General features: G+C 35.7%; 3 protein-coding genes across 4 annotated transcripts in view; all 3 read right to left on the reverse strand.

Moving 5' to 3' along the window:
- Positions 1–289: 289 nt before the first annotated feature.
- Positions 290–8,053, reverse strand: smpdl3a (sphingomyelin phosphodiesterase acid like 3A). Of its 2 annotated transcripts, XM_051876233.1 has the most exons (8): positions 7,831–8,053; positions 5,837–6,050; positions 5,508–5,652; positions 3,880–3,976; positions 3,336–3,499; positions 2,970–3,150; positions 2,622–2,746; positions 290–1,418 (listed from the first exon to the last, which is right to left on the reverse strand). In XM_051876233.1, the coding sequence occupies exons 1-8, from the start codon at positions 7,952–7,954 to the stop codon at positions 1,104–1,106; spliced, it is 1,365 nt and encodes a 454-aa protein (XP_051732193.1). In that variant the 5' UTR covers positions 7,955–8,053; the 3' UTR covers positions 290–1,103. The 2 variants fall into 2 exon arrangements, with proteins under 2 accessions (XP_051732193.1, XP_051732194.1); XM_051876234.1 differs by lacking the exon at positions 5,837–6,050 and having other exon boundaries at positions 7,831–8,052.
- A 216-nt stretch (positions 8,054–8,269) lies between these two features.
- Positions 8,270–9,515, reverse strand: fabp7b (fatty acid binding protein 7, brain, b). The gene is made up of 4 exons (XM_051876237.1): positions 9,322–9,515; positions 8,739–8,911; positions 8,483–8,584; positions 8,270–8,363 (listed from the first exon to the last, which is right to left on the reverse strand). Exons 1-4 carry the CDS (start codon positions 9,392–9,394, stop codon positions 8,313–8,315), a joined length of 399 nt encoding a protein of 132 aa, XP_051732197.1. The 5' UTR covers positions 9,395–9,515; the 3' UTR covers positions 8,270–8,312.
- A 423-nt stretch (positions 9,516–9,938) lies between these two features.
- pkib (protein kinase (cAMP-dependent, catalytic) inhibitor beta) overlaps positions 9,939–20,056 on the reverse strand; it is a 31,418-nt gene continuing 21,300 nt past the window's right edge. Inside the window, exons 2-3 of the mRNA XM_051876238.1 lie at positions 14,630–14,798; positions 9,939–11,000 (exon numbers count right to left, since the gene is read on the reverse strand). Of these exons, the coding sequence (XP_051732198.1) occupies positions 10,915–11,000; positions 14,630–14,774 (231 nt within the window). The 5' untranslated portion in view covers positions 14,775–14,798 and the 3' untranslated portion in view covers positions 9,939–10,914. The remainder of the gene's footprint in view (positions 11,001–14,629; positions 14,799–20,056) is intronic.

The following is a 20,056-nucleotide window of genomic DNA, read 5'->3' on the forward strand; positions in this document are numbered from 1 at the left end:
CCCTCAGTGGAGGCAGTGAGCAGACAGTAGCCCTGCGAGGGGTCTCAGTGTGTATGGGGCCTCTGAGTGGGGCACAGGGCTGGAGGCTCGGACTGGATTTTATGCAGGGTTTTTTTTTTTTTTTTAAAAAGATTAACAGGTGACCACGCTTACAGCTAGTGTGGTGTAGTAAAGATTGACTAGTTATAACAGGTACAACACAACAAAATTTCAAAATAATGAAAGCAAACTAAATTCTTGTTGATGCTTCCAGCATTAGAAAGACTTAATGAAGCACAGAAACAATAAATAGCTTGTAAAATCTGTCAAATTTTAATATTTGTTTGTGCAAGGAAGACTGTGGCTACATTCAGCCACACAGAAGAGTGGTCCAATCAAATAAAAAGTTTTTCTCCTTAATTTTTAGCAGCTGATAAAAAAAAAATATATATATATTATTATATATATATATATATATATATATATATATATATATTTTAAGTACTTTTGATTCAAAGTATAAAATGCATTACAATCATTTTAAAAGAAATTTAAAAAAGTGCCTTAGAATCAGTATCAGTTTTCACAGTAAATCTCAAAAAACATGAAATGCTTCACCACAAAATGAATAAGAATTAATACATTATATTTTGCTTAAAATTAAGTATTTAATCACCGTAGTATTTGTTGTACAGCCTTTTTTTGTTGTTGTTTATATTAGTATTAATATTACAGTAAAAAACACCATTAAAAATAGTGGCATTTACCAATAATAATAATAATAATAATAATAATAATCAAATGTTAAATGCCTGGACGCATCATGATACTGAGAATTTCTAAGGGGAAACGTGGTTAAATGGTCATGAATATAATGAAAATAAAAAATCTTAATGGTCTTAAATTAAGCTTAATTTTATTTACATAAATTTTGAATTGCTTTTTCCCCCCTTTTGGTGTTGGGGTGAAGTAAGACACGTTTTACTGAGGTTTCACTGTTTTATTATTATTATTATTATTATTCTTTAAATAAAAAAAGTTCCCTGATTTCTTTTAATCTAAAAAGATTAAAACCATTTAAAGTGAGTAAAATGAAGTATCTACTCCAGAACTGTAACATCAGCTCAATCTTTCTGTCTCCCGGCACTCGCAATGCACTGCAAGTAGGTCTCGCGATCCAAAAAGTGCACAGCACACACTTGAAGCGTTTTGCAGATATCATCGCATGTGATGGTTAAGTTGTAGCTCACCATAAAATGGTTAAAATACTTCTCAAAGGCTTTGCTCTTTGGCTGCTTGAACCTAAGAGCAAGTTCATGCAAGTTGTGGGGCTGAATGTCTTCGATATTAAAAGCCTCAGTCATAATGTATTCCAACTTCCACTCTGACTTTTGTTCCAGGTTTGCTTCTGTGAGATTTAAATAGAACTGCCAAATATCCTTTGGTGGAAAAAAAGTGAGAGAGTGATTATTACAAGGGATGCAACTGAAGAGCCACGGTTTGAGCTGACACCTTGATTAAAACACAGCATGTAATTAAAACTGACACAACCATTAATCATTCAGAAACAGGAATTGCTCTAGGAACAGAAACATTGGTGGCGCAGGAATGACCTCACACAAAAAAACACTTTCTCATTTATTAGAATTAAGCCAAACATTTAGCTTCAAACAACTCAAAATATCTGAATTAAAAGACATTTTAACACAAGGCAGGGCACTAATTTATGGAATCTTGTTTCCACCTTGGAATAAAATATAAAAAAGGTAACTGCGCCTATTATCTCACAAATCTGACTTTTTTTCCCTTCACAATTTGGACTTTATAACTCGCAATCGCAAGTTCATATCTCAATTCTGAGAAAAAAAGTCATAATTGCTAGCTATAAACTAGCTATTGTGAGAAAAAAGTCAGAATTGCAAGTTTATATCTCGCAGTTCTGACTTTTGTCTCATGTATACTCGCAATTCTGGGAAAACGGCTGAATTGTTAGATATAAACTTGAAACTGCAAGAAAAAAAGTCAGAATTGTGAGATAAAAAGTCGCAGTTGTGCAATTATTTGCTTTAGTATCAGAATTAAAAGACATTTTAACACAAGGCACTAATATATGGAAGCTTGTTTGAGCCTCGGCATAAAATATAAAAAAGGTAATTGCGACTTTTTATCTCACAAATCTGACTTTTTTTTCATGCAATTGCGAGTTTATCTCAATTCTGAGAAAAAAAAAAGTCAGAATTGCTAGATATAAACTTGAAATTGCGAGAAATAAAGACAGACTTGTGAGTTTATATCTCACAACTGACTTTTTTCTCACAATTCTGAGTTAAAAAAGTCAGAATAGCAAGGACGCCAACCAAGAACTATAACCATAAAGTTATGTTTCTAAAAACAAAAGAATAGTAGAGTCCACACCACAACTATAACGATAATGCCACCAAGAAACTATATCGTTGGAATTACTTTCAGACCACTTTTTTTATTTTTCCAGCTGATGAACGATAAAAACATTGACAACCAATCAGGATCCATCCTGCTTTATAGAGCTTGAGCATTTAAAGTGGCAGTTAGTTATCTTTCTTGGTGTGAACGGGCCTTTATGAACTTTATAAATAAATCAGTGCTAGTAGGTGGAGACTTACCAGTAAACCATAATTCTCAGGGTGGTACAGATACGCACGGAGGCCAGGATTGTTTGAAAATGGCTCCAATAGACTTTTGATAGGTGTAACAGCAGGTGTAACAAATATAGAGTTCACAGGTTTCCCTTGAACAAATGCATTAATGGTACATAAATCAGTATGATCAATGTTCTGTAACTGAGCTATATACAGCAGAGCACACAGTTTCAAATACTGAATCCCACAAATCATTCATTGACCATTTCTATTTTCACAAATTAACCAGTCATAATATTAGTAATGAGGTTTAAAACAAAAAATAATTTGAATTTCTTAAAAATATTAATGTACTGAGGTGAGTTTTGATACCTTGGTGATCCAGCATTACCATTATGCTGTCTCGATGAGTGTGACCGTAGAATTGACCCTGAACAACGTCACTGTAGTTGCGAAATATTTTGACCAGTTGTTCATTGTAGCTTTCTCGGATGGCTGTTGTATTTATAGCATAGGGTAGGTAACCGATGGGGACGTGAGCAATAACATAGACCTCAGAGGAACAGATGACAGTGAAATTAAGGTCAGCAGTCACTCACACACTCCTGACATCACTTACATGGACATACCACTATGCAACTCTTAATTTACAGCCTTCTAACAAAATGGCCTCTTATGATCAGTGCAGCTGGCTCTTTCTAAAATTAAAATGCCTTGTAAAAAGCAGAATAAACTTACCTTCTCCATGTTTTGTCTTGAGAGCTCAAGTGTTTCCTGCAGCCACTGGAACTGCCCGGCAGGATCAGACATATTTACAGTCACTTCATTAGGACTGTAATACAGGTTTGTGTTGAGACTCACCAGACGGAGGCCAGGTTTGATCACAAGAGAGTAAAAGCCACCTTCATGCAAACAAGTGACATACAAAGAGCATTAACTCACTATATTGTCACAGCTAAAGGCCACTGTTAGGCGCAATGCATCAAAGTACTAGTGAAAAAATAACAATGGTAAAAACATTGTAATAACAATGGTATACAAGCATTTCCACATATCCGCATTTACATCGTCCTTGAAAAAATAGTCCCATGACATAACAGTCACAGTGACAAAAACAGTGGCTGTATGAACAGGGATTTTGCATCATACTGTAATTTGAATCCAAGTATTTTAACAAGGCTAAAACTTTATATTGACCAATCAGCATCCATTATCTCCAAATAATGCACTAATTTAAATGTTCCCATATGTTCTCATTTATGTCTTCCTTATCAGCAGTTACCTTTTTGCAAAGTAGCTACAGCTGCTGGGTTCAACCACGGAGACCAGAGTTTTGCTACAGCATCGTAAATTGCATTCGCAGACGTTGGCAACTGATCCTAAGATGATTTAAAACAAGATTGGCACACACACACACACACACACAAAACAGCATAAAATATTTTGAATATTCAAAACAGCATCCTATACTGCTCTCTTAGAAGAAAAGGTTCTATATAGAACCTTAAAAGCTTCTGTCAGGTGCTTCATATAGAACCTTTTAAGAATTCCCATTTTCCACCCATCATGCATGGGATCATTTTATGGATTTAGGGCCCTATCAAACAGTCGGCGCAATGTGGCGCCAGGCATGACGCAAGTGTTTTTTGCTAGTTTCAGCCCGACGCAGTTATCATTTTCACGTCTTGCACCACGTTGTTTAAATAGCAAATGCATTTGCGCCCATCTGTTCGCCCATGGGTGTGCTGTCTGAAAACGAGTTAGTAATATGCGGGTGCACAACGCGAGTACACTATACTTATTACACACACAGGGATGCACAGCAGCACACATATTAAAAATAAAAGGATTACAATGTAAAAGATTATTATTGTGTACATAAAGATAAAAATGCTTTGGTGGAATCCGACTTGTCCCATAGACGGTCTGCTCGCGCGCTTTAACCTCACGCACGAGCAGATCCATTTCCTCACTAGAGAAGCGTTCAGTTTTTCCGCTTGCAAATTTCACCATGTAAATAGCGAATCCGCCATGGCGCGAGCGCAACTGGCTTTTAAAAGGAATGGGAGACGAGACTGATTGGTTTATTGCACGTAATGCCCAAAACACCCATTACTCATTAAAAGAATAGGGAAAACCCTTTTAGATCATGCACCGGGCGCGCCGAACATTTTTCCTGTCGTTAAACTAGCAAAAGTGGATTCAGACACACCCTAAGTGCACTTGCGCTGTGTGCTTTAGACATTGCGCTTAGATCGTTAAATAGGGCCCTTAGTTTTAATGAAATAATTTTAATTCATTTTTAGTTAATAATAAATGAAATTAATATGCAATCATTTAAGACATTTCTCCTTATATAGAACAGTTTTGGCATAAAGGGTTTTTTAAAATTGAGTCAAGAACACCATTGAACCTTTATAGTCTTAATATTTCAGCAGTATCCAGCAAGCATACTGTGCCAAATTGCCAAATACTGCATCCCACAATGCAATGCACTCACCATTTCCATTTTCAAAAATGAACCACAGGTAATATCAGTAATGAATTTTAACATCTTTTTCTAGATTTACGTTATGATCAAATTGCCCAATAATAAGAGGTTTTTACGTAAAATGTAATTAAAAATGCTAATGACAATGTTTAAATGTTTTTTTCCCCCCACTATTTGTTTTTATGCATATATATTAAAAAAAAAAAAAAGAATTATATAAAACTACATAAAATATAAACACATATACATTATTATATATATATTATATATATATATATATATATATATATTGCTTTGCAGCAAGCAGTATGCAAATATTCCATTCAAACAACCTAAAAATGTCTGCCCTTTATTTAACCCCAGAACCGTTGTCTTGGATTTAACTCCTAGAACTCTAGTTGCCCTGGAATTTGAAATACCTGTGGCCAGTAGTCATGGTTGCCCAGGGCAGGGTAAACCGGCAACTGTGGGAAGAACTGACGTATGGTTTGAGTCATATTGGCAATAACGTTGATCACTACATCAGTAGACAGCTCTTCTTTAGGAACATGTGGAGGGCTGTCTCTGCAGTGAGGGGCACAACATTTAAATAACAGTTAATGAGAAATATTGAAGACTAAAACTAAAGCTCATTAGCTCACAAATTCAATAATCTCCCACTTTCAAGTAGGAAAATGATACCCAATGTGTAACCCAATATGTGATTACATAGAATAGCTGCAAGACAAAAATTTGGTTTGCTCTATACCCTGTCCATATAATGAACTCAGGCTGCAGGTCCACTTGTTTCATGTAACTAAACGCTGAGAGAATGAGCTGGTATGGGGAATCACACAGGAAATCTCCAAACACTCCTGGGTCCAATGCAGGAACTCCCTTGGAGGAAAAACACACTTTGGTGTGGTCTTCTGTGACATGGTAGGTTGGATCCAAGTGCAGGTCTGAGATATGCCAGAATTTAGCTGGAATTTAAAATGCTTAAGTTAAAAGCCATTTGACAAATATGCAAAATATTTGGGTTGTCAAAAGTACCGACTTCGGTACTGAAATTTTAAAAATGTGACGATACCAGCATTTCCCACCTAGCATTTTGAGTGCTGTTGAGCAGATTCTTAAACACTTCTGATTGGCCATTGTGTTCACGCGCTCAACATATATGTCTGTGATTGGCTACAATGATCAACGCTTCAAAAACATGTTGTAAATACACATATTTGACACTCTTCACCGAGCACTTAAACAGATACACACGGGGACGTTTAATAGCAGGCGTCCCAACAAGACCACAAAATATTGAAAATAATAACATTAATTTAAAAAAAAAAAAAAAAAAAAAGGAAAGTCAACTCGTTAAATAGTCAAATCATATAAATGTAATACACTGTTTTTAATAATCTTTGCAACTAAAAATTTTTTGTATATTATGTCTTTGTACACACATATTTAATAAATATTAAAAAAATAACAATATATACACACATATATATATATATATATATACACACACACACACACACTTTTTACCGCTTTAAACAGCATTATTCACAGCGGACATTTGAAACATGTCACCATGAATCTTGTTTACAGTAATTGCTCATAAAATTGTGAAAAACCATTACGTATCAGCCTAATTCAATATCCAAGTTAAATATCAAATAACCTTTAATTTTTCTTTTAACCACAGAAAATCTCATTTCACTAAATCTCATTTCAGCACAACAGCACAGCTATATGCTCTTCTTAATGTAATTTAAGTAATACATTTATCTTTCAGATGAAACTTGACTGATTTCCTTGACTGTCATTATAATTTATTTACTTTGAATGAAGTAGCCTGATTAAAAGAGTAATTTTAAAAAGACTGTTTGATGTTACAGTATATTGATGACACTTTATTGATCTTCACATAATATTTTTTGTTTAGTGCTGTACCAACTATATTAGAAGATGTTTCCATTTATTTGCACTTATAATATCATTGTATGCATCATCATTGTGGTGTACATACTCTTATTAAAATGTTAAAATTTATGAATACATGCACCTTGATGTTATGAGACGCATATTTTCTTTGTGTTTTATGAACCAAGCAGAGAGTCTTGGACTTGGATTAAGCAAGGAGTAGGCCTTTGTTAAATTAGGACATTCAAGTAGCTTGTATATAAATGCCTTAGAAAAAAGTCTTGAGATAAAACAATGGCACTGACATATTTTTAAGTTGCTTTCAGTTAAAACAGCTCAAGCATACATTTAGGGATAGTTAACCCAAAAAATGAACCCAGCAGATCTCACCCCCCATTGACTACCTTAGTAGGGACAAAATACTATGGTAGTCAATGGAGGGCGAGATCTGTTTGGTTACAAACATTCTTCCAAATATCTTTCTTTGTGTACAGCAGAAAAAAAGAAATTTATACAGGTTTGGGACAACTTGAGGGTGAGTAAATTATGACAGAATTTTCATTTTTGGGTGAACTATCCCTTTAAGAGACCGTGAAACCGGGCATCAAACTCCCAGACAACATACTGCAAAGTGCTAACTAACTGCAAACATGGACAACAACACGCAAAAACTACTTGTACAAGAAGTTCAGATTCTACAGAAGAAATGACAAGGCATGTCTGTTAAAACCGCCAAAAAGAGACCAGCAAATGCGCGACAGAGCAAACTTATGCTTAAAGCCAACTTCAGGAGGAGACATGAAGCACCTTTAACAGCTGATCAGCTTCTGAAACACTTACATGGATTCTGCAGGTGTTTGAAGACATTATTAACCGGCGCAGAAGAAACCTGCAGGTAAAAAACATGACTAAACACGCATAATAGAGCGAGTAAAGTCATCCCTGCGCGTGCCTGTTTATACATTATCCTTCTTGTATAAACCAAAACAGGAAAAACAACAGCTCTCACTCGACGATTTGTTTGCGCAACCTTCTGCAGTCACGTGCACTGATTGGTCATCACTGATTGGACATCACCTTACCTATATATTTGGATAAACGTAAAAGTTAGCTTATAAAAACAGCTAATTGTTTTGGTCAACAGAAACGGTACATTGTAAAATTACAAAACAATGTTCCCGAACCTAACATTAGTAGGCTACTTAACTCAGTTTTTGTCAGCCATCTTAATATAGGTAGGGTACACGTACATTAATCTCATGAATGAACACACAAGTCATCATTTTTGACTGGTTATTTATTAAATGAAAATTAAATCACATTTATGCCTTTTCATAGGTGCGAACAGCCACTACGTCCCCAAAGGTGAGTTTCTAAAACAAAATTGAAATCAGCAAACAAGATAATGCAAGTTAATAATGTCAAATATCAGTTTATGTATATAGTAAATAGCTCAAGTTAAGTTATGTATGAATATACTAAATAGCCTTACCATCAGCATCTCCCCGTCCTTGATCTCCCGGACAAAGGTGGTCTCTTTTCCATCCCACTTCTGCACATGAACAAGCTGGTCTCCATCCATTACCACCGTGGACTGGTAAAAAATAACACATTAGGCTACCGTTTTTCATCTCAGACAGAAAGCTTCAGACAGTACACATCTCCTCTGAAATGGGAATGCATTGTTCCCACTTGAAATAGTTCCCATTAAACCATGTTATGAAACATTTTTTTTTTTCTAAACCTACTTTACAGTGTCGGTCATCTGCGGTGGTCTCATCAAACTCCTCGCCCAGTTTGAATGAGATTTCAGTGTTCTTGAAAGTACTCTGTGTTTTTAGTACCACTTTATCCCCCTCTTTCGAGATGATGAGGGTCGGCTTAGTCACATTTCCAACTTGTCTAACTGCAAACCCAACACCTTGGAAAGAATCACATTCATTGAAATCTGCTCACTAATGTCTGTAATTAAAACCATCATGGTAACACCTTACAGTAAGGTTTCATTTGTTAACATTACATTAGTTAACATGAGAAAAATACTTCTACATCATTTATTAATCTCAACATTTACATTTTTAAGATCAAAAGTTGTATCTGCTGACATTAATGCATTGTGAACATGAACATTTTATTAGCTAACATTAACAAAGGTTAATAAATGCTGTAAAAAATATATTGCTCATTGTTAGTTCATGTTAGTAAGTTGCATTAACTAATGTTAACAAATGAGACCTAATTATAAAGTGTTACCACTATAATAAATACAAATAAAAAAGAAATAATAAGCTATATTATTAATGATATTATTATCATAATCATAAAACTTACCTAGAGCTTTCATATACTCATCAAAGTTCTCACTGTTGACCAGTTTCCATGTGCCACAGAAAGCATCTACCATTTTCAAAACTAAGCTTTTCTGACCAATAAGCAAACACTAAACTTTATATTAATGCTCAGTAGAAAATGTAGCTGCATTTTCTCTTTGCAAAGGATCTTAAATAGTTTTTTTTTTCAACCATGAAAATGATTAAACAGCAGTGGGAGGAGTCAGCATTCCTATTGGCTGTTAGTCAAAAGTGAAACATTTGATTGACTGTTGAGTTTGTAAAAGTTTTTATAAACTATATAAATACATATGCACTATATTCTACGTATATTGATATTTATTCTCTAAATTTTACATCTACAATGCAAGTTAATAGATAAAATCAAATGATTTGTTAAGTTAACAGCAACAGAAATGTACATATTGCACATATATTAGATATTTATGCTATTTTTAAACTTATTTTGTTTTGTAATGATATTATGTTTTGTTTTTGTTTTTTTTCTAATGGGATATGGTGACATTTTTTCTGCCTACACATTATTAAAGTTACCTTTGGTGTCCTCTGCTGGTTACATGAATCACCACCTCTGGTTCCAAAAAAATTAAAACTACCAAAACTAAGCACGGGGTTTATTGTAATTTTTAAACATAGCATAATGGCATTTTATATGTAGCTTACAACAGACAAAATAACACAAGATTTATGGGCAGGTAAAAAAAAATTAAATGAAATGTAATTCTCTGACAGAAGCACGATGCAAAGATGAAAAAGAGGAAGAAAAGCACGTCTCCACAATCATATTTTTCCATTGCCATTGACAACTGTAAAGAAATATCTGAGACAAGCACTTAAGATGACGTCCGAATGACATGTTTGCAGCGATACATCAGACAGCTAACAATCCAATTCCGGCTCAACACTGACAGCACACAAAGGAAGGCTTTAAAACAAAACTAGCAAATATAATGTACAATTCTGTATTTACAAGAAGAAAATATCATATTCCGTGTTATTCAGCACTGTTTCTTATCCTCCGGCTAGAATGTTAACAATGCATATCTTTACAATACAAAACACAGAAGATGTGGTGTTGTACAAGGACAGACAATTATTGTAAGATAAAAAACTTTACTTACATCACCAAATGGAATGTATTTACTTTTTTGTGCAAAAAGAGACATTTTTGCCACTACATGTCAACATTCAGAGAAAATGCCATTATGGAAAGTCTTAAAACTAAACAAGATGTTCCTTTAAAATGGGAAAGCAGGTCACATCTGTTTTCATAAGACACACAAAACAGCCGGTCATTAGGAAAATCATGACAGTAAGTCTTTGGGAAAAAAGTCAAAGTCATTGAGAAATGAGATAAACAATCATAGCTATTTGAAAAACATGACTTCAGATGATGAATTCCTCTAACAGGAATGAGCTGTTTCCTGCTGACCCACGCCTGAATGCCAATCATAGGTGGTCTTGATGTTGCATAGCACAGAGTGTAACAGTTGTTTGGTCAATGGGCAAAGAGTAGAGGCAGGTCATGTGTGAGTCTCTCGTGAGGTCAGTTCACTGCGGTGTTGGTGTCGAGTTATGAGCCCTCTGTCTTTGTCTCCCCTGTGGTTTCTTTAGGTGGGTCGGCCGAGGATGAGCTCTCTCCGCCCTGTTCGCCATCATCTGCGCAAAGGCCATAAATAATCTTTATTAAATGCGATGAATTAGTTTTTTAAGCAGACATGTTCATCCAATAATTCAAACATAAGGAGCAACATTAGCAGTGCCACATTAAGCAAATTCATACAAGGAAAGTGGATGGTGATTTATACTGTCAAGCTGCAGAAAAAAAAAAAAACACTAAATACTATATAAAAGTAGTTTATAGAACTGATTTAGTAAATTTTGCTCTTTTTCTCACATAAAATTACCTCATGGGAAGGAATTTTGATTAAAGATTACGAGGGCACATGAATTAAAAAAATGATGTGCACGGATAAATCATTTATGATAAATACTGCAATATTCCATTAAAAAAATTTTGATTTCACTGTGACTTTTTTACAAAAACTCATCGCCTCACTTCAGAAGGCCTTTATTAACTACAGAAGCCCTGAACCGCATGGTGGAAAAAAAGAGAAAACTTGTCTCGTCATTTTGACATAATAACTTGTTATTTCGACATAATAAGTCGTTATTTTGAGATATTAAGTCGTTATTTCGACATAGCTGTAGATGCAATAGCGATACATTCTATTTACACTAAGTGACGATAGCAGCATTTACTTAACAATGTGCTATTTACACTAGGTGAAAATAGTGATATATTCTATTTACACCATGTAAAAGCACTGTCTTATTCTGCCCTCTAGTGGCTAATATCGAAAGAGAAAATGCTGCTATCGTCACTTAGCGTAAATCGAATGTATCGCCATTTTCACTTAGTGTGAACTTAGCTATTTGCACTGTAAATGATTATATTTATTAAAATTATTAAATGTATGCTGTCTTAGTGGGAAAATAAAAACCCACCCAATAAATGTTTTTAATATTATTAAACACTCGTTAGGCAGTTTATTCCCACTTTTAGAACATTACTTTCATTTTTATTGAAAATAAATGCCTTTCTGATGTGATATATGATGGGAAAATAGAAAAGAGAGAGCTCGGCAAAAGGCGGATTCGAACCCGCGGTTATTGCGGTAAAAGCCAGGACTCGCTACTGCTGCGCCACTGAAGACGTTGAATTTTAGATGTCTTTTATTAAACTTGATATACAATATTATTTTGAAATAAAGACTTGTGTCAAAATAACGAGATATTATGTAGAAAATAGCAAGATATTATGTCGAAATAACGAGATATTATGTCAAAATAACGACTTAATATCTCAAATATATCTTAATATCTCTTAATAACGACTTGTGTCGAAATAACGAGATAAGTTTTCTTTTTTCCCCCTCCCCACCATAGGTTTTCTTTTTTTTTTTTTCACCATGCAGTTCAGGGCTTACGCAATTAACCCCCCGGAGCCGCGTGGAGTACTTTCACGATGGATGGATGCACTTTTTTTTGCTTCAAAATCACCCCCCCATTCACTACCATTTTAAAGCTAGGAAGAGCGAGGATATTTTTAAATATATCTCCAATTGTGTTCGTCTGAAAGAAGATAGTCATACACATCTTGTTTGGCTTGAGGGTGAGTAAATCATGGGGTAATTTTCATTTTTGGGTGAACTATCCCTTTATGTAGTTTTTCCACTGATAATCTTCCCTGTACTATAGCACCCAAATCCCCATTTCTGTCTATGTCAACTGATCACATGACATGCCAGAACCAATGGCATTTGGCATTAGTGTCATCAAACCTGTGATTACACATCTAATAGCACCATTTTTTAAATTTAACACAAGCGTGAATGAGATTTGAGAACTTTAGAGAAGAAAAGAGGGAAATTTCAGTCTGTTCCTTACACAAAGCTACCATTTGGCTTTAGAAGACTTGGAATATAATGCACATTCTGCACAAGTCATATAAACCAGGGCTTTTCAAATGTTTTGATGCCCCGGTCCCCTTGTCAAAGTCAAGTTTAAAGACCCTTCTATACAATGAAAAATAAAAATATTATAAATGTGTACAATATTACTTGGAGAACATTCATTTTCAATAATTGAATCTTTACCTCTGAAGAGAAACATAAAATGTTAACTGCAGAATAAAATAATTCTCATGATTTCAGACCACTCTTTAGAAAGAACAGTAATGTCAGTATTTTAAAAACTTTTTTTAAAATTATTAAAAAAACATTTTATTGTTATTTATTTTTTCGATTTTTTTTTTTAAACCCCTAGCATTTTTTGAATACAATTTTAATATATACTACTGGAATAAACTACTTTTATGAGGATTTTTGGGGGGTTTTTTTGGAGCTTGACAGTATTAATCACCATCCAGTTTAATTTCAAATAAATGAGAGGAAGACCTCGGCTGAAAATGTCAGATCTAATGTTCTTTGTACTAAAAGACAATTCTATTTTGTAGAGCAATCATAAGAATCACCACTAGATGGCAGAAGAGGTAGTTTACTTTATTTTTTAACAGCACCCAGTTACAGCACATTGCTATCATGGCACAGAAAGAAAGTCATACAGGTTAGGTAAAAGCATGAGGGTGAGTAAATAATGACAGGATTTCCTTTTTTGGGCGAACTATCCCTTTAAGACACTGTCTCAGAAACAGTATTCTGTTTATTATATAAAACAGGATAAATAATATATGATGTGGAATAGGCAGTATATTCATCACTCTTCTGCTGAGAATCTCCACCGTCATCACAAACCACTCGTGGAACATCATTTGCAAGGATCATGTGTGATGCCTTTGAGGCTTATGGGTAACACAGAACAGATCAAACGTGTTTGACTGCAGGCAATTATTGATGCAGGTTCAGTCATCATCTAATCCTCCAAGAAGGCATTTTGAATTCATATTTATCAGAAATGTGTGCTTTGACTCAAGGTCATTGCCAAATACAGCATTAAATTGTTGATATTACTCTTGTTTTTTTTGTTTTTTGAAAATTACAGGTTTTCACCAGCAACCACATAAACCAAGACTAAGGAATGATTTTCTGACAGCATCTGGTGGCATTCGGCCAGCCCCGTGATGACAGCTCGATCACTCAAAAGCACTTAAGTGTATTTGTGATGACAGAGTGCTCCTTTCTCTGTAGAAAAGCACCTTTTAAAGAGAGGTGATTTTGTCAATCACAGGGACTTAGCTAGACTCTGCCAACATCATGGCCCATTTTATACATCTGAGGCACACTGTGTGGATTAAATTAGCCCAGTTAACTTATGCACTGAACTAGTTTCCAGCCCTGTTAATCTTAACCTCCTTGCATAAGTTTGCCATTTAATTACACTGTTAAAACAACGTGAATGCAGCATAATGGACTGTGGCGTGAAGAAGGGAAGCCAAGTCGTGGAAGCCGAGCGAGCGAATGTTAATGAGTGACACCTGCGTGACACACTGGTCTCGAGTCCCACGGAGGAGCTCCGGAAGGATAAAAGGAGTGACGACAGTGGAAGACGAGAGGACCAGGCCTGGGACATTTATGTTGTTGTTGTTGGTTTATGTCTATATGCAACAGTTGTCCATGAGGGGCTGTTGCTTACTTTCGTTTTGTTGTGTTTGTTTATTTTGTGATTAAACTGTATGTTCATCGTTTGCCGCCTCCTTCTTCCCTGAACATCGTTACAATAACAAACCCAGTTGAACAGAAGAAACAATGCAGGACAACATACAGTACCTCCTACTGAAAGCTCGGCTAGTTTATCAGGTAGGTCGGCAGCTCCAGGACCAGCTGTGGAACCTAGAATATCTGGCAATGCATTCCGCCGGCCAGTCCTGCCCGTGGCTGCAAAGTCAGTGACAACAGGTTCCACATCAGTCATCTCTGGTGGTCTTCATAGCATCATCTGAAACAAATGAAAATATTATATATATAAAAATATCCATATTGAAAACTTTATAAACAATAATCATAAGCTTCCGGCAACAGCCGTATAAGCGTTCACGAGAGAGTTAAATGGTTTTTCTGAGAGTGTCTATTCTCACCTACATTAATCCAGAGACATTTGAAAACGGAGTTTTCATTTAAAAACGCTCCTCATCCACACTAGCATTTTCAAGTGTTATCCAAAAGTTGCTCATCCACACTGAAACATCTGAAAACGCTTAAATCGCCTTACTGAGCATGCGTAAAACATACCAAAAACTCACGAGATGATGCAAAGTGAGCAGATATAATAAAGTTCTCACACTATTCTTCTGGCATGATCATTTTATTAGTATGATATTGCATCACTCACTATTGCATCCAGGTCACGCTCAAAACCGGGTTTAAAATGCAACTGTCATCATATTTTGCCACGCAGGACAGCAAATGTAAGTAAATTCTCTGTCATCTTTGCAGGACTGTAATATGAAGATTCTACAAAGGAGCATTTATCTTGAGCAATACTGCTAATGTAAATAGCAAGCACAACAATGCCGGTATAACTATAGTCTCAGCCTCAGACGTCACGCCCACGGACCGTTGGCTGAATGTCTGATGCATATGGCACGCTTATCTGGAAACACTTCAGAAGTTTCGAAGTCGTCATCTGGTTGGTTGAATTATACAGGATGTCCGGGAGACGCGTGCGTCGCGTTCTTTAACGGTCCGCCTGGAAACAAATGCTAAGACGCTAACACCCCTCATGGAAGAACAACGCGGTCGTGTTTACAAGTTCTTACCAGGATCAACTAAACGCTGGATTTTCAAAAGTGTGACATTCGTGGCTCCATTGTTCCAGTAAACTTGCACAACATCCTTGAATTATTCATTTATAGATGCATGCTAATCTGTTATTGCAGGGACATCGACATTACATTTTCACGCCCCAAAACATGACACGGAACAAAACGAACTGTGATTGGTTGCGTTACATGTCAGTCAAACATCCTCTTGGGCGGTCTTTGGCCAATGAATGCTGCGATTGAGTCCAGACCTGCCGTTAGTCTGAAGGTCTGGCTACCAAAGCTACTGGAAGGCAAGCCTGCAACCTTTAGCCAAAAAAGCGTAACGGCGAATGCTAACCGCAGGTACGGGCGGTAGGCATTGGAGGCAGGGAGGAGTTTTGAACAGCATTCTGTTTTCCCTGACAAAAACGGCATCTCAGTGTGGACAGAAGGCCAAAACGGAGAGAAAAAGATGCATTTTCAAACGAAAACATACTGTATTAAGGCTGATTTATACTTCTGCGTCGGACCTACACCGTAGGCTATGCGTCGTTGTCCGTGTCGATATGCATGCAGACCACTAGTAGGCAGTGTCCGCGGTCATGTTGAGTATCAAGGCAAAAGCCGAAGAAGAAGCAGCTTGTCATGTACATTGTCAGAGACACTTACAAATAGAAGCGGCAAATAGGTAACAACTTTTGTTGCAGTATGACTGCATGTGTCCCCTGAAACAGTGTTTTTCATTCCTATTGAAGTTGAAAACTCTCGCTCTTCTCCGTTTGCTCCGCGCTAGTTTTTTAACCTGAGGGAGGAGTTCTAGCAGACCACTCACAGCGCTTGCGGTCCACGTAGAATTGACGCGTTGTTACATTTTTGAAGAGGTGCACGTCAGGCTACGTCGTACACTCGATGCAGAAGTATAAATCAGCCTTTAGTGTGGACAAGGCCTAAGCTTACACTATGCCTACGTCATATGTCGGGTCAGAGGTCACCCTTCTGCTGGAACTCGACTCTCTCATGAATGCGCATACGGCCACTGCCAGAAGCCAGTGATTACAGTTTATAAAGTTTTAGATATGGATATTTTTCTTACAAAAACTCACTTCAGAAGGCATTTATTAACCCTCTGGAGTCATATGGATTACTTTTATAATGGATGGATGCGCTTTTTGAAGCTTCAAAAACTCGGACACTATTCAATGTCATTACAAAGCTGGGAAGAGCTAGGATATTTTTGTAAATAACTACAATTGTGTTTGGCTGAAAGAAGAAGGTCATATACAGCTAGGATGGCTTGAGTGTAAGTAAATTATGGGATCATTTCTATTTTTTGGGTAAACTAACCCTTTTAAGCTTTGAAAAATCCCGAACCAAACATCACAAATTAATATTCATATATAAACAAATTGATATCCGTATAGTGGTAGTAAGGCATGTAGGTGTGAATCCGCATAATTTTGGGCAATGACAATAGCCCTAAGAGAAATTGATGATACCTGTTCTCTTTCATCAGTGATCAGTCAAGAGTACAAAAGGAGCAGCAGCGTCAAAATAAGTGGAGCTTGCTCTCCACTGCATCTCTAATGAGACTGTTCTGCTCTCCAGGGAGTGACTGAACCGAGACATGACTACTCCTTATCTCCCCACACACTGTCTACAGTACCTTCAGCTGCATGACAACATCCCTCATAATTTCCTCATTGTATTGTCACTAAAAGCCCTATTGCGGTATTGTGTTTCACATTTACCTTTCTTTATGCCTCATTCAGTCGACCACACTGTGCAAGATGGAGTGGCTTTGAGGAATTTGGCCAGAATCCCTCCTGGGATATACACTGTGTCAAGGAGGATTGCAAATAACATTCATTGTCCTGGCAGTACAAGACAGAGTTTCCAAACCGTTTGGCAATGGCTTCAATCTGCAGACACACTTGATTGTCCTTTAGTTAAGTTATTGTTTAGTCTGAGCATCGTTAAATCAGACCTGACTGTACATGTAGCCTGCGGGGAAAATTCACTACTAAAAAGGGCAGATGGGAATGTGGGAACAGACTGACTGATAAATTGCACCGTCAGCCTAACCAAATAACCTTTTATTCTCATCCTAAAAAAAACAGATGGCTTTGCTTTTAAGATAAGTTATAAGATTAAAAAAACTGTGATAATATCTGGGTCAGTTTCTCTGCAGTCTAATATTGCGCCAATATCTTGATTCTGTGAGCAACATCCTGATAACTAATCAATATCTTTATAAATTAAAAAATAATTTCTCCACAACTGACAGTATTCTTCTCTTCCCAGAAAAATCGATATCCTGCCCGGTTGAAACCATTATTACAAATTAGATGGCGCCACTGCAGCTTAATCATAAAAATTTCCAATCGATTTCCATCCCTGCTTCACTGGTGCTAAATATAATAGAATCAAAACATCACTTTTGCTAATGAGAGCCATTTAGCTGGATTTAAGCCTGATTTTATTTACAAATTCAATCTGACCAGCAGAGGGCATGCATTGCATCCATGCAAACCGAGATTTCACATTTAGGAGGCCAAAAATGCATTTTGTTTTACTGTATAGATGCAAAGATATTTTATAAAATTAGTGATGGACTATCATGGCTTTTCTTTCACCCTTAAAGTGTAATGCCTTTGCAAATTCCCTCCAGATTTTTCTTCAAAAAAGAAAATTGCATTTTTTAATCAATCAATGTTATTTTTGCATTAATAGTATTATTATATTTATTGATATTTTAAATTGGCTTTTATTTTAATATGTATTTATTTTCTTTTTGTCATTTTTATTAGTTTTTTTTTTTTTTATATTTTATTTAGCTTAAATTAATTTTTATTTTAGTTTTAGTCATTCAAGGCAATTCATTTTAGTTTAGTTTTTAAGCTTTATTTTATTACTTTATAAATATTATTATTATTTTTAATGGTTTTAGTTAACGATAACAACACTGAATTAAGTTGCACAATTATTTTAGGTTAAAAAAAACCCCTGTGTGGCAGAAATCACACATTCATGTCTAAATTTGGTCAGCTGAATTGAGTGTCATGTCACCTTTTCCTGTGGGGAACAGCATGGATTTTCAAAATGTCAAAGCTGCTCTTGCATGGATCACTCACAATCATGCTCTACTGCAATCTTGTTTGATTTATTAATATATATATATCATTTAGGATTGGAACCTGAGGCATCTTGCACTTTAATGAAACATCTAGACCAACACATCTCACACTTCTGCATAGATATGACGTTAAAACTGTTTTCTCCTTTAGTCATGTCTTGTCTTGCCAAGGGCAACATGTGTGCCAGGACTGCACTGTTGCCCTCTCAAAAATAAATATGTGCATGACATCTCTGCATGCTGCCATGAGAAATAAATGTAACATCAATCAAACTGTATCTTTTCAGCTTCTTCAGTTTTTCATCTGTTCTGTCTCTGAGTGTGAAGATCCAGGAGGATTAGCGAGAATAAATTCTGCAAAACTATATACACACTTCTTATTCTACTCTCTTTCTCTTTAAACCTGAACACAGCTCCTTAAACAGAGGCTGACTCTATTTCTTGTGTTTTTTGTTAGCTAATTTTTATCCGTTAACAAAAGTAAGATTGAAATATTAAGAATGACTTTTGAAATGGTAAATGAATGGTTCTTATGCTTCTGGGTCAGTAGTAGTAAAAGCCTTTGCTGGAGGCCTGATAATGAAGAAAATGTTCCTTGGAAATGTGACAGACTTGCATGGCTTTAGTGCAAATTGTTTGGTCAGATCTTGATACAGAGAGATATGTGGGACACCAAATCATCAGAGACATCTGCTGCCACTGCTTCAGCATAATGTTACTGAACAGCACAACAAAACAAATATAAAAATAGTGCTAAATTAAAAGAAATTGATTAAAATTGACATCAACATGAAATTCAGATTTAAGTCCCATTCACACCAAGGATAACTACAACAATAACGATAAATATACAATTCTAAAAATCGTTCTAAATATAAAAGAATAGCAGAGTCCACACCACAACTACAACGATAACGGCACAGAATAAGGGTCAATCAGAATTCATCTGCTTTCAGAGCTTGAGCATTTAAAGCGGCAGACGACAAAACTGCAGTGCAAGGTTAGAATAAAAGATATTGTGCGCTGGTGTGGACATAGTTATTGTTATCTTTATAGTTATATCTCTTGGTGTAAATGAGCCTTAACCCTATACTTTCATTTAAAAAAATGTCCTGGTCTAAAAAAATCCTCTTTTTAAATCAGTATTTTTTATCTTATCTAGTACAAACATCCTTAAAACAAGATTTACTTGAGAAGCAAAACTGCATATGATTTCATAAAGACTAACATTTTTAGATAATATATTTTTAGTTTAAGTTTATTTTTCTTATTCTATTAGCAAAAATTTTGTTATCTAAAAATAAAACTATATAAAAAGTA

Source organism: Ctenopharyngodon idella, chromosome 20 (genome assembly GCF_019924925.1).
Source record: "Ctenopharyngodon idella isolate HZGC_01 chromosome 20, HZGC01, whole genome shotgun sequence".
Taxonomy (NCBI): Eukaryota; Metazoa; Chordata; class Actinopteri; order Cypriniformes; family Xenocyprididae; genus Ctenopharyngodon; species Ctenopharyngodon idella.

What these genes read in the sequence shown, in the direction of transcription:
- smpdl3a (XM_051876233.1), bottom strand. Translation starts at nt 7,954, where the DNA reads ATGTATAAACAGGCACGCGCAGGGATGACTTTACTCGCTCTATTATGC. An exon ending in ACCATGACTACTGGCCACAG is followed by an intron (nt 3,977 to 5,507) that starts GTATTTCAAATT and finishes AAATCATCTTAG; the next exon opens with GATCAGTTGCCAACGTCTGC. An exon ending in GGTAATGCTGGATCACCAAG is followed by an intron (nt 2,747 to 2,969) that starts GTATCAAAACTC and finishes CATTTGTTCAAG; the next exon opens with GGAAACCTGTGAACTCTATA.
- fabp7b (XM_051876237.1), bottom strand. Translation starts at nt 9,394, where the DNA reads ATGGTAGATGCTTTCTGTGGCACATGGAAACTGGTCAACAGTGAGAAC. An exon ending in TGAGTATATGAAAGCTCTAG is followed by an intron (nt 8,912 to 9,321) that starts GTAAGTTTTATG and finishes ATTCTTTCCAAG; the next exon opens with GTGTTGGGTTTGCAGTTAGA. An exon ending in AGGACGGGGAGATGCTGATG is followed by an intron (nt 8,364 to 8,482) that starts GTAAGGCTATTT and finishes ATTTTGTTTTAG; the next exon opens with AAACTCACCTTTGGGGACGT.